The sequence below is a fragment of the Phallusia mammillata genome, chromosome 2 (genome assembly GCF_965637545.1).
Source record: "Phallusia mammillata chromosome 2, kaPhaMamm4.hap1.1, whole genome shotgun sequence".
Lineage (NCBI taxonomy): Eukaryota > Metazoa > Chordata > Ascidiacea > Phlebobranchia > Ascidiidae > Phallusia > Phallusia mammillata.
The window spans coordinates 3,533,202-3,545,546 of record NC_137253.1 but is presented as its reverse complement, the minus strand read 5'-3'; the positions used below and the strand labels follow the sequence as shown (position 1 = coordinate 3,545,546).

Sequence of the window (12,345 nt, the reverse complement as noted above, 5' to 3'; positions counted from 1 at the left end):
TGCCAGCCTTGGTATGGAGGAATATAGTTACCCAGGTTTTCCCGTTGAAACTTAATAGGGAAAAACAGACATAGCGGTCCCAATTTATTCAATAAACTGCAACCACAAGATAAGAGGGTGGTAATGCAAAAAAAGCCTTATCCTACACAACAAGAATGTATGTAGCAAAAAAACAGGGTGGCCTGTGTATACTGGTTATGATAACTTTGTCCTTGTACCAAAATGCAAGACAAACATAAAAGCTTGGGATTACCCTAAATTTCAGTGTTCACTCCCAAACACCAAGTCCAAAAACCTGGATTTAAAGCAATTTGTACTTGTTGCGCTATATTTGAAAAACTCTATAACACAGAATCACTAGAGGGGCCAAAATGCAACAAAGGTACACAACGCACAACTTAATTGACAACAAATTGTAGATTGGTACAGTAGAAAATTATCTTCAAACTTCGGAAAATTAATTCTTCTAAATTTTTTGTTTTGCAATTGTACTAGACATCACATACTCAAACATACAGTATTTTTAGAGAAAAAAAACATGTTGATTTTCACATAACCTAATTACATAATGGTTAAAGTAATGTGACAATTATGGTCAAACACAACTACTTAATGACCCACACACTGTAAGAATTAATGCCACACTTTTTAAAGTATAAACATTTTTTCCCACAAGTTTTGTAAACTGATTACCTTATCATTTATTGGTTTGATGCATTTACTTTTGTTAACTAATTTGGAATGAATTTAGCACTGCAGTAAAAAAAGAGAGTGAAATAAAAACAAAATTTCTTCCCATTAGAAAGCAGGATTCTGGGAAAGTAAATATTGGGGCAAATTTTATGTACTGTAATTAAAAGATACAAATAAACCCGCTTAATCGCATGATTTTATGCAAGTAGGCAGACGATGTTAAAATATGCAATTAACTGGATTCCTCTGTATGCCATTTTAGAAGGGATGTTGTTTAGGTTTATTGCATCTCTTGAAATACTCCATGCATCTGGTTTATGTTAACAAAGATTTGCTTAAATTGTTCATGTGATGTTTTTATTAAACTTTTAAAGATAAATAAAGAACAGAAAGGCCACAGAAGCGGGTTAAATAAATCACAATTTTTACAATCCTCATAACTTGGATTGACTGTTTCAAATGCAAAAAAAGGCAAACTGTATTTTTTCCGCAGACAAAATCTGTCTGGTAGGAAAAGATACAGTGCATTCTTGCATGACCTGCTATGGGTCTCTACAGCGCCCCCATGTGATAGTAAATCAAATGAGCTTTTAAAATTTGGGGGTCGTGGAGAAACAAATTGTTGATAAAACAACTTCTGTATGAGTTTAACTTTAGTGCGAGGAACGCTTCTCTGCGTGCTTTTTAGTGTATTCCTCCGCACTTTTGTTAAATTTGTTTCGATCCTTGGTGAATTCTTCAGCTAAATCCCCGCGCAGTGGATGCTCTGGCTCTGGGTTATGGATCATATGCACAACTGCTCGGATCACTGCCAACAACAACATATTATTTTACAATACACAATATACAGCACTAAAACTAAGACATGCGCCAAAATGGTAGCTTTACTTCAAATATTTTGCAATTTTTTTAAAGATATCTACAAAACTGGAGCTTTCAGTACAGTTTAATAAGTTTTGTTTTTGTTGGGCAATGTACTAAAAGGACAAACGTACTTAGACAAAGTACAGCACTACTATGGTGCTAAAATATTCACCAAGCTGGAAATAGCTGCTCAACATTCAGTTGGACTATGCCACTAACTGGACTCATCTCTACTACTATATGTCTTTAGTTACCTTGATCAACTTTCGTGGCAGGTTTCCAATTTTCAGGGCTTATGATTGGCAAACATATTTGCCCTTTTTCATCAATGTTCGGGTGATAAATCTTGGTTTTGAAAGTAATTTTTGGTGGTTTAAATGGATATTCTGCAGGAAATATGATCTCTGTCTTGAATGCACCCTTGTTAAATGGCACACATTGCTGTAAAGAATGTTTGGTATTAATAATATCACTGTGAAAAGTTGAATAGTGCACAAAATTTTTGATATTACGGCCTAATCACAAATCCTCATTTTATCCTAAAACATTGTGCGCATATGGCTATTAGGCAGGTAATAATCTTTGCAGTTGCACAAAATCTATTTTAGGCAGTTTTAAAATACAATGTTATAGCGTTTTAAAGAGTTTTATTTATATACGTCACAGCCGCAGGTTGTGCACCCCTGTAATACAGCATTTAATAGGCAGAATAATATGAAGGTATGAAACAAGCAAAAAGCGATATATATTGTGTGTGAGTGAATGTTTTAAGATACCAGCACTATAATAGATGACATATTTTTTCAGGAATAATGAACTATAACTATGGATAGTTTGGTTTGATATTATGTCTTCTAAGTTGGCTTTGAATAGATTTTTCTATTATGTAGACCAGTGGTTCTCAATCTTTTTTTTGTTGCGACGCCTCTGGAAAAGTTTTCTGGACTTGCGATGCACCAGCAAATAAAAGTTAATGAGGTAACTTATTATTAAAGTTGTGTTTATTGATACAACAACAAAAAGCCACAAAACAAAATTATTCAGCGACGCCTTTGGAAAATTGAAATGACGCACAGTTTGAGAACTACTGATGCCAGTCTGCAGAACATGGCAGTTCCCGACGAGATCTCGCGTGTGCAGGACCGACATGTCCCGTGTGCGCGACCCGTAAGTTCGTGTGCAAGGCCAAGTTCAATAGGCGCAAACACGTAAAAGAGGTCAAAACAGTACAATGAAATGCCTTTCGTGTGAAATTTCTGCGTGCAACCCCCCAAAATTGGCGTGCAAAATTTTTTTTTTCAAAAAATAATCGCGCGTGCAGCTGTCACACTCTGCAGACTGGTACTGATGTAGGCTATGAATTGAATTTTACACTAAAATCAATGGATAAAAGTTGTTAGTTAAAAAATAAATTGTTTAAATATTTCATACCAATAATTAGTTTCTAATAGAAACATAAACTTACCGGAACAATCAGCACTTTCCACATCAAAATATTGTCGTCATTTAGTTCGCTAACTTTGAAAGTATTTTCACTGCAACTGCTTATGGCCGCGTATTCCTACAAACATGGGGATGGGTATACACAATATTACCATTGTTTACAAACTCATAAATATAAATAACCTACCTTTTTTAATCTTCTTATCGCAGCCATGATGCTGCCTGCAGTAAACCCTGCTTGAAAGAAGTTGTAAGCAAGCACTGCACTCTCTAGTCCAAATCTAGAAAGTTTTGCTCTGCTTTAAAAAATATATCACAGAATAAAACACGCTATTTTGTCCAAATAGTATCGAAACAAATGGAATATTCCCGATTGTTCCTTTTTTTCATTCCTACACTGTCAAGTCAACTGTCAACTGTCAAGTGACAACGAGAAAATATTTTTGCTCCTGGTGTCGTGTCTTTACGTTTCGAGCATCCGGTTAATGTTTATGCAAATTTGTAAACACAGCAAAAATATTTCTTTTGTATTTTGAAAACACTTTTTTATTCTGACAAAAAGTTTTTAACTGAACGTGCAGCTAAATTTTATGCGCGCCGTCCCGTTTCTGAGATTATTTGATTGACTAAAATTACGTACAACTAAATATGGGTGATTACGGTTGACCCATGGGTATTCGGTAGCCTACCCTGCTGCTTCCCAGTTCCCACCATGCCGCAAAACGTTTTTCGGATATTAACATAATGTTTACCGTATTTACTCGATTATCAACCGCTTAAACTGTAGGGAAAAAATCCAAGCCGTGGCCATGGGCGCCGCAACGTAGGGGCAAGAGGGGGCACTTGCCCCCCCTCTTGCAAAATTTTCTGCCGGCGCCCATGGCCGTGGCTTACAATCAAATAAACACAGTAACCGTTGTTTGCTACTACAGTATAATTCTTCCGAAAATCCTTACATTCCCGAACTTTTGTGGCAAACAAAACAAACCAAAATTTTTTAGGGGGACACACTGTAAGCTGAAACACAAAAAAGGTCTTTCACAAATAAACTTTTAGGTGGAAGGTGGTGTTGCTTTCTTTGCTGTTGAATAGGTCTGCCATATTTCCATCCCCCAAATGGAGGACACATTGTTGAAAAGAACATAAAAACATACTTTAACCCCCTCCAAAAAAAGGACGTATGGTAGGCCTACTGTTGAACCATTTCTCCCCCACCAAGTCTAATGATTCAAGCATATATATTTTAAAAAGAGTAAGTTCCACTCGTTTAAGTAACAAACTGACCGAATTCACACTTTTCTTTCCGGTTACTGTTATTTTTCGTCCACTTTCTAACAACGTTCCTCAAGACGTGACAATTTAAAGCGAGTTCAACGTGAATCGTGTATTTTGACAACAATAGCAACGGAATCATGCTTACACATTTGCAATGACGTAATAATAAAATAGCGCACATACAGTAAGGAGGGGGGTTTGTCGTATCTAGGCAACGAGCAACGCTATTTTTGATGTCCAAAACCTACTTCACATAATTTAATGAAAAAAGAGTCAAAAATGATAAGCTGCAGACAGTGCACACTGTTTCGACCTATAAGGTCTCATCAGTGCAGCTGGTGACGAGAGATCGGCCGCATTGGCTAGTGGCCACACTGTCTGCAGCTTAATAAAAAAAAATGTGAAAATCACTTTTATCGAAAAATCAGTTTCAAAGAACTACAATATATCGTTTACGATATATTTTTACACCACAGCCTTTGACTAAACAATAACGTATTATAGACCAAAAAAATTGTCCAAACGCCAATATGCAGCAAATCAATAGTAAAACATCGGTTCTATACAATGCAGCAAAATGTTGGAAAAGAAAATGTCATGAAGATCAGAGAAAATTCAAAAAATAATCAAACAACGTTTAAATAACCAGCCTAATAGTTTTTTAAGTCAAGCATAGTTTGGCCTTTTGTTGAAGATAAACACATTTTAGTGTTACAAACCAATACAATGTTGTTTGAAGTGAGATAACTGTTGTGACAATATAAACAACAAATCATGTATGATTAGGTGTATAAGACATGAATTTTTGATTGGCATATTGCAAAAACACGAAAATCAAAATTTGTGAGTTTCCTAATTTATTTGGATTACCATAAATCTTGACAGCAACTCATTATGTGTTTATTACCATTCCTACTTTTAAATTTCTATTTAAAAAAGTCGTTTTTAACCATTTTAAATGAGATAAATATTTGATATATTCTGGGCTTTATGTATGAGTTACTTTGTTAACTCAAAAGCAATGATGAAAAGTGATTAGTTTCTTATTGTTTGGAATGTTCAAAACTTGAAACAAGTTGATGAACAGATGAGTCACCTTTCAATAATTGCACATGAATGATTACGTCGACAAATTCAAGTCTGCTTTTGATATTCTATCCTCTCAACTTTCACATCGTTCGACTGAAGTTGGTAAACATAAGTAACAACAGAACTTGCTTGAATATCCATTAAAACGAAGGAGGGAACCACATCACTTGAAACAAAATTTTGATATGTCAGTTACACAATGTGTTATTACATTTTAACCACACCATTATTTGATTGCTTTTCTCACAATTGGTTTTTTTCTAGTTAAGATGAACATAAATTCATAACTGGGATCAGCCTTTAAGCATGGCATATCTCACTGCAGGCTAGGTCTTTCTAGCCTATTTGTTGCCATATGGGCATAGTTGGTGCCCGGCCAATTCAGTATGATGTAATAATGGGCCTTGCATACCATGATGAATTGGGTTTACCATTCTAATTTATATTAGGCATTTTACTGCTCTATTCATTCTTTTTGTGCAGGTTACTTTAGAGTTTTGGTGAATATGACGTTATCTTAGTTGCTTACAGATACATGAGTTGAACATGTGGGCACAAACACTGTTTAGTGTTTAAATCTTACCTTGAAATTGGGGAAAATGCCCCAGTGATGCTTCCAGGGTTGATATAAAAGTGGTTTTCATGTTCATAGGCTTCAAACTTGTGAGTATGGCCAAATAAAAGAATGTCAACATTTAGTTGTCGTTGCAAAGTTGCCAAACTCTCTGTATCGCCCCATGGACAAACCTGGAAGAAAAGAGTTTTAAATAACACAAAACTTAGACTGAAACTTTTGTCGTTTTGAAAATACAGTCAACTACAGTGAAAACACTAGTTTAGATGCAATTCACTTTTATATGAATAAGATAAGGGCAAAGATCCCCACCTGGTGGCCATGACACATTCCGATTCGAAACTGACCAACAGTGACAACTTTTTGTTCAGGATAGTTGGCATTCTAAAAAATATCAATATTTCAAACTTCAGTAAGGCAACATAATGTGTTTGTCGGACTCATTAAAATCCAATAAATACAAAAACTTTCTTAATATTATGACATTGCATATAATACATCATAACAGAGAATAAAAACTACTCAATCAGAGAGAAAGAAATTACACATTTCTAATATATACAAATTTTTAACACAAGAAGGTTTTGCAGAAAGCATGCTTCACAAGTTTCTTTAATGATCTTGTGAGAAGAATCAACTGCCTGAAACAGGACTTTATTGTCAAAAATCAATTGTCAAAATAAACAATAAACTAAAAGATATTTTAGCATACTACTAATTCTTACCTCATCAAAATCTCCTCGGACAACATGTACATCACTTGCCAGACTTTTTAGGTAGTCGAAAGATTCCCGTGTACATAAGTTACCAGTGCATAGAATGTGTTGGATTTTGCCAGGGACGAGAAGTTTTTTAAACTTTGGTGAGAGACCTGATGCTCGATATGGGATGTGGAGATCACCAACAACAAGGACCAGCTGGAATAAAAAAGTTATAGAATAAAACATATAGTAAACATGCTGCTGGCAAAATCGGATTAAACAGTAAAGTTCTCTTCACTACCCAAGGATTTTAGAAGGCCAGCAAGTTTTTATTGATATAAAATCAGTTCGATTTGAAACAAAAAATCTGCTTCAAAACGCCGGTAATTTGAGAAATTCATTAATTAAATGAAGTTGCATTTATAAAATTACCCTACCTAAACGTATCACTTACCACCATGGTTTATCTTAAAGATTATGCAACTTTAAATCCAAAGATAAAGTTTTTAGATCCTACATCAAAAATACACACTTCCGGACAAATAGCGTCGATACATTGTGTCGATGATCGAAACGTACATTTACGAATCTGTACATTAGTTACAAATATTAATTTCATTGAGGCAAAAAAGCAGACACTATTAGCAATATCATTTCATTCGTTTTAATTTGCGTTGTTTTGAAAATAAACCTTTTCATTAAAGCATTTTTGAACATAAAGTTGTGTAAAATTTTTGTGTTTCATGTTAAAAACGATTTTGTTAAAATTAGGCCACAACAAAAAAATTTTTCTAAAGAAATACTGTAACTATTCTTACGGCACTTCGTAATTACTAAAAATACCAAGAACTGACCCGCCGCTGCTGCAGGACAATGTTGTATCAAGTATAATTGATTACCCAGTGAAATCCGTGCGCGAAACTTCCTGCTATGGCAAGAGAATAACAGGTCTTGCATTGGCCTGCAACAAACTAATAAGCTACACGGTTTAGTGTATCTGCTACTTTGTATATCTATAAGTTGTTCTGCGCATGAAAACATTTTCTGTAAGTTTTATTTTGGTGAAAGACTGTATTTTAGCGATGGAAGGAACGCAGATTTGATGCAATGTGTGAATATGCATAAATCACTTGGCTGTTTTTGTATGAAGATAATGTTTGAATAATGAAATACATAAATGAGCAGGCTAGTTTTGTGTTGTAGACCCCATATTAAAACCACATAAAATTATCACATTTTAAGATTGTAGAAAATAGACAATTGTGCAACTGAAACTTTTTTGCCACACTGAAATATATTATTTAAGCAAGCACGAACGGACATTCGAAGCAGTTTACACAGACAAATTAAAGTGCAAATTATGAAGACGTGTTTAATGTAAGTAGTAGGCAAAGTATTGCAGAAAATGCTAAGCGAAACGCATGCTCTGGTGTCGTGAAATAGTGACACAAATGATTAAATGTGGAAGTCGTGCGAATGAAGATTTCTTTCTTGAATGCAAAGATAGTGGATATAGTCGTCTGTTCATTAGACAGTTAAAAGCTTATAGAAAAGACTAAGCCGTAAACGTTTAATTTTACCTGGGAAACAACTAGAATAGATGAACGATTTGTTAGTCCTAAAAGATAGCCTTAAAGGTCTTGCGCGAAAGACGTTTACAAGGAGTTAAACAAAGGATTTACTTTATATTCACAGCTATTGTTTGTCAGTTAGTAAGATTTTAACACAGTCTGGCCCAGGGCTTCCCAAGCTTTTTTGATCGCGACCCCTTTTAATATCTTCAAATTTTCCGCGACCCTTTAAGGATAATATGATAAACAGTGCAAAAAATACGTTTGTTGTTTTTATTGAAACTAAAAACAACCTACCGGTACTCGGAGTCTACTACTTTACACGTCTAAACACCGATACCTTACGTGCTTTAGCCTTTAGTTTCTGTCACATTGTTTTGCAAATAGGCACTTGTCACAATTTCCGTATGGTTTGGACGTTTGGTGTGCGTCGAGAACATTGCGCACGTACGTAAAGGACGTTTTGCAAAATCGGCAACTTTAACAACGATTTAGGTTTTAAGTAATTTGTTATGGCGGAATATAAAAGTATGAGCAATTCATGTTTCAAATCATATATTTTTGGCGCCTAAACAGAGGTCACCTTGAACCATGTTTAGACTGTTGCAGTGCTTTGCAAACAGACATTAAACACGGCTTAGAAATCGTAAATTTATTACCTATTTTTATTAGAGAAAGTATACGACCTTAACTTGATCCAATGTGAACAAAGTTTTGGCGTCAACAGTGCAAAGTGGGCTGTATTTGAAAACGTGAATCGCTATTACTTTTATTTACCTTTATCGAACCAAGAAATTGTGTCAAGTGACGATTTGCAAAATAACGTGGCAGAAACAAGGCTAAAGCACGTAAAAAGTATCTGTGTTTAGTTCCAAAGTAAGTATGGTACGGGTAGCCTACAGATACTGCACATGGTATAGGTCGCACCCCCGGTATTTTTTTAAACTCTGCGGCTGTGCTCATAATACTATTCAGCGTTACTAACATTCTCTTTAAAATTTACTAACATTTGGCGAGCCGCATGAACTGCTTTGCTGGGCCGCATGCGGCCCGCGGGCCGTAGTTTGCCCACCCCTGGTCTATATTCTCTATAACTCTACATGTCATGTTTATGTTGCATTAAAATGCCTGCGCATTTCAAAACAATTGCAATTGTTGCTTTTCAACCGACGTCGTTTGATCAAAGGCGTTACTACAAGCGCGTTTGCGCTTAACTGGAAACGTTTCAAAACCGGCGTACCTGGAACAAAGATGCTATTGTGACGTTATACTAAGGTCAAGGCCGTTTACGCCAGTGTATGGAGTACCTTGTACAAAATTGGTACAGCTCTCTGCGATCCCTCAAATTTGTAACGCGACCGGGGTCGCGACCCCAAGTTTGGAAAGCCCTGCGGTCTGGCCTACTGATTACTCCAACCAAAACATGTAGTTTGAGGGGGTCAGCAAATTGATAAAAACGTAAAAAAAATAATTAAAGGATAAATGTTAGATGTACCTACCTCATACAAGCAATATGCGCGACAGAAATTGTACAAGTAATAATTTTGTCGTCAAAATAGCTCAGGAACTTCATCTGAAGATGAGAGACGTTTAATTCACACAGACATTAAATCATATCTAAAAAACTTAAAAACGTAACTTGCAGCCTTGGGGTGTTCGACTTTTGTATTTCCGTAAAAACAAAGACGTTTTTTTTACAGCAAAGCCTTTAAATGCCTCAAAATGTCACAATGAAGAAACACGTGTAAGAGTTTAACAAGCTTGACTTACCTTCAGTCCCCTTTTTCGACTATAAACAGAACAAAATGTAACATACACGCATAACAACATACATAATCAGAAAATGTAATCTCATCCCAAAGTTAAAAAAATATCAATAATTGCTATTATGCTGTGATAATATTAGCATAAAGGTTTAAACAGTTTGTCCAAAAAAATATGTCATAATTTTTTGAGTTTGTTATATTTATGTGTGAGTTGGCTAACTACGTTATTGTCATATATGGTACTAAGAGATTCAATACCTCTGTACAATTTATAACAGGGGCGGGCAACTTCTCCAGTCGGCGGGCCTGATATGGGAAAATGAAGTACTTGGCGGGCCGGATTCCTAAATCGATACATTAATCGCCTATTTATCCAGTGATTTAAAACGGATTTTTGACCACCTAAATCAAATACAATCAAGAACGTCACAATTACAGTACAGTCCAAACAATCTAACTGATATAACATAAAATTATTCACCACAGCAAATTTAATGCATACACCACAGACTTGGATACTGCTGAAACACTAACTAGGCTACACGTGTGGAAATAAAGGAAACCGTGAAAGCAGGCCACACACAAGGTCGGCAGTTATGTCGTAACAATGGATGTATGGTGCAATGGTAACAACGGCGGGAAAGTTTTTTGCTATTGGGGAGCGTTACTGTCCGTTACAGCTATAATTTGACATAGTAAGCAAGTAGTGGGGGATTGCGGCAGACTGTGGTCGCGGGCCACATTATCATGTAAGACCAGAAACTGTCTGCGGGCCGCTCAAAATCCCGTCGCGGGCCGGATCCGGCCCGCGGGCCGTATGTTGCCCGCCCCTGATTTATAACAACGGACCAAACTGTTCGTTTTTTTTGCAGAATCGTAAGGTGTAGAAATTTAAATTTTTTTGCGCCACTTCCCGATAGAATCATGAAAAAATCCGCTGACAAATGCTTCGTAAAAGCTACTGAACTTTACAAACGAAGATGGATTTATCTGGTAGCGTTATCAGTCATGCAACTGTTAATAGGATTTGCTACCTCAAGTTTTGGACCGACGAGAGATTTCTACACTGAAATATTTGGAAAGAACTGCTTCACTCTATATTGGATGAGCATATTGTTCGCGCTGGCCTCTGTCGTTGTGACCTTCCCGATCACGTGGATGACCTTCAAACGGCTGATTCGTTTTAGAGCGCTTGTCCTCATCGCAATAGGCTTTCTCTCCACCTCCTATCTCCTCATCACCATTTCCATGTTCGTAAGCAAGCATTACGTCATCATCGAAATTGGGAAAATCCTTGCTGATATTACGTCACAGGTCGCCTTGGCAACACCGGCTGTGTTCGCCGCCCTGTGGTTTCCGGAGCACCAAGTGGGGACGGCTATAGGGTTGAACTTAATGGGTCGTTACCTGGGTTACTTGTTGGGGAATTTGCTGCCAGTTTATCTTCTTGCACATGCGACCTCTAACGGAACCAACAACACCGAGATTACTGAGCTGAACGTTGATGACGACCGATTTACATTTCTTCAAATATTCGGAATTCTTATGAGTGTGTCAGCGGCCCTGGGTATTTTCCTCTTTGCATGTTTGACCGACGAGCCACCGCAGCCCCCCACGCATGCGCAGATGATAAAACGGCGCGCAAACCGGAACAAAGACAAACTGACGTGGCGAGATTTTTTCAAGACCGGAAAATCTTTGATCACCAACAAGACTTACATCTTGACCTGCTTTGTCTTCGGCCTGACCTTCTCCCCACCTTCAGCTGACTTCACAATGACGTCAAGGGTGATGACATCATGGAGGAACCTCGATGTCCAACCATACGTCATGGGCGCTGACGTCATCGGCCTCTATGTGCTCGGTTGCGTGTTGGGGAGTATTTGCGCGGGAAAAATAGTTGATCGGATAAAGCAGTACCACTTACTCGCTATAGCGGGAAGTTCGGTGGCATTTATTGCGTCAGTTTGGATCGTGGTAGGATTTTTGTGCGGCAACTTTGTCCTCTATTGTCTCAGCGACGTTCTGTTCGGGATTATCGGACAATTGACCATTGTTACGTTGTACGATATCTCAATGCAGCAAACCTACCCGACGGACGAGGTGTTTGTCGGAGCTTGGCTTGTCGGCATTCAATCTCCCATCGCTCACATCATTTCAACGCTCGCTCATCTTGTGTTCAATTCGTTAGGTGGCGCTGGAGTGCTGATATTTCAGAGCGTCGTCATTTTCATCGGATTCACATTCAGCTGTTTCTTCTCGCAAACCAACAAACGTTTAGATGCGGAACCTGGCGACAGCGACATGGAACGAGGTGAAGATAAGAAACCGTCCGAGTTGAGCGGTTTAATTGCTGACAATGAATAAAC

The 12,345-nt window shown here is 37.3% G+C and overlaps 3 protein-coding genes across 3 annotated transcripts; 1 reads left to right on the top strand and 2 right to left on the bottom strand.

Annotated features, from left to right (window-relative positions):
- Positions 1–71: 71 nt before the first annotated feature.
- Positions 72–3,456, bottom strand: LOC145215109 (ubiquitin-conjugating enzyme E2-18 kDa-like). Its single transcript, XM_080083760.1, has 4 exons — positions 3,188–3,456; positions 3,023–3,118; positions 1,812–1,998; positions 72–1,501 (listed from the first exon to the last, which is right to left on the bottom strand). The coding sequence occupies exons 1-4, from the start codon at positions 3,212–3,214 to the stop codon at positions 1,347–1,349; spliced, it is 465 nt and encodes a 154-aa protein (XP_079939886.1). The 5' UTR covers positions 3,215–3,456; the 3' UTR covers positions 72–1,346.
- A 908-nt stretch (positions 3,457–4,364) lies between these two features.
- On the bottom strand, positions 4,365–7,199 carry LOC145214840 (vacuolar protein sorting-associated protein 29-like). Its single transcript, XM_080083444.1, has 5 exons — positions 7,094–7,199; positions 6,664–6,855; positions 6,251–6,322; positions 5,948–6,111; positions 4,365–5,530 (listed from the first exon to the last, which is right to left on the bottom strand). Exons 1-5 carry the CDS (start codon positions 7,097–7,099, stop codon positions 5,410–5,412), a joined length of 555 nt encoding a protein of 184 aa, XP_079939570.1. The 5' UTR covers positions 7,100–7,199; the 3' UTR covers positions 4,365–5,409.
- A 3,701-nt stretch (positions 7,200–10,900) lies between these two features.
- LOC145212177 (choline/ethanolamine transporter flvcr2a-like) lies at positions 10,901–12,343 on the top strand. Its single transcript, XM_080080217.1, has one exon. It carries the CDS (start codon positions 10,901–10,903, stop codon positions 12,341–12,343), a length of 1,443 nt encoding a protein of 480 aa, XP_079936343.1.
- Positions 12,344–12,345: the final 2 nt, after the last annotated feature.

Coding starts and splice junctions, on each gene's coding strand:
- LOC145215109 (XM_080083760.1), bottom strand. CDS start 3,214: ATGGCTGCGATAAGAAGATTAAAAAAG. Junction 3,119..3,187: donor CGATAAGAAGATTAAAAAAG/GTAGGTTATTTA, acceptor CCATGTTTGTAG/GAATACGCGGCCATAAGCAG. Junction 1,999..3,022: donor GGAAAGTGCTGATTGTTCCG/GTAAGTTTATGT, acceptor CATTCTTTACAG/CAATGTGTGCCATTTAACAA.
- LOC145214840 (XM_080083444.1), bottom strand. Junction 6,323..6,663: donor TCCGAGGAGATTTTGATGAG/GTAAGAATTAGT, acceptor GATATTTTTTAG/AATGCCAACTATCCTGAACA. Junction 6,112..6,250: donor GAATGTGTCATGGCCACCAG/GTGGGGATCTTT, acceptor CTTTTCTTCCAG/GTTTGTCCATGGGGCGATAC.
- LOC145212177 (XM_080080217.1), top strand. CDS start 10,901: ATGAAAAAATCCGCTGACAAATGCTTCGTAAAAGCTACTGAACTTTAC.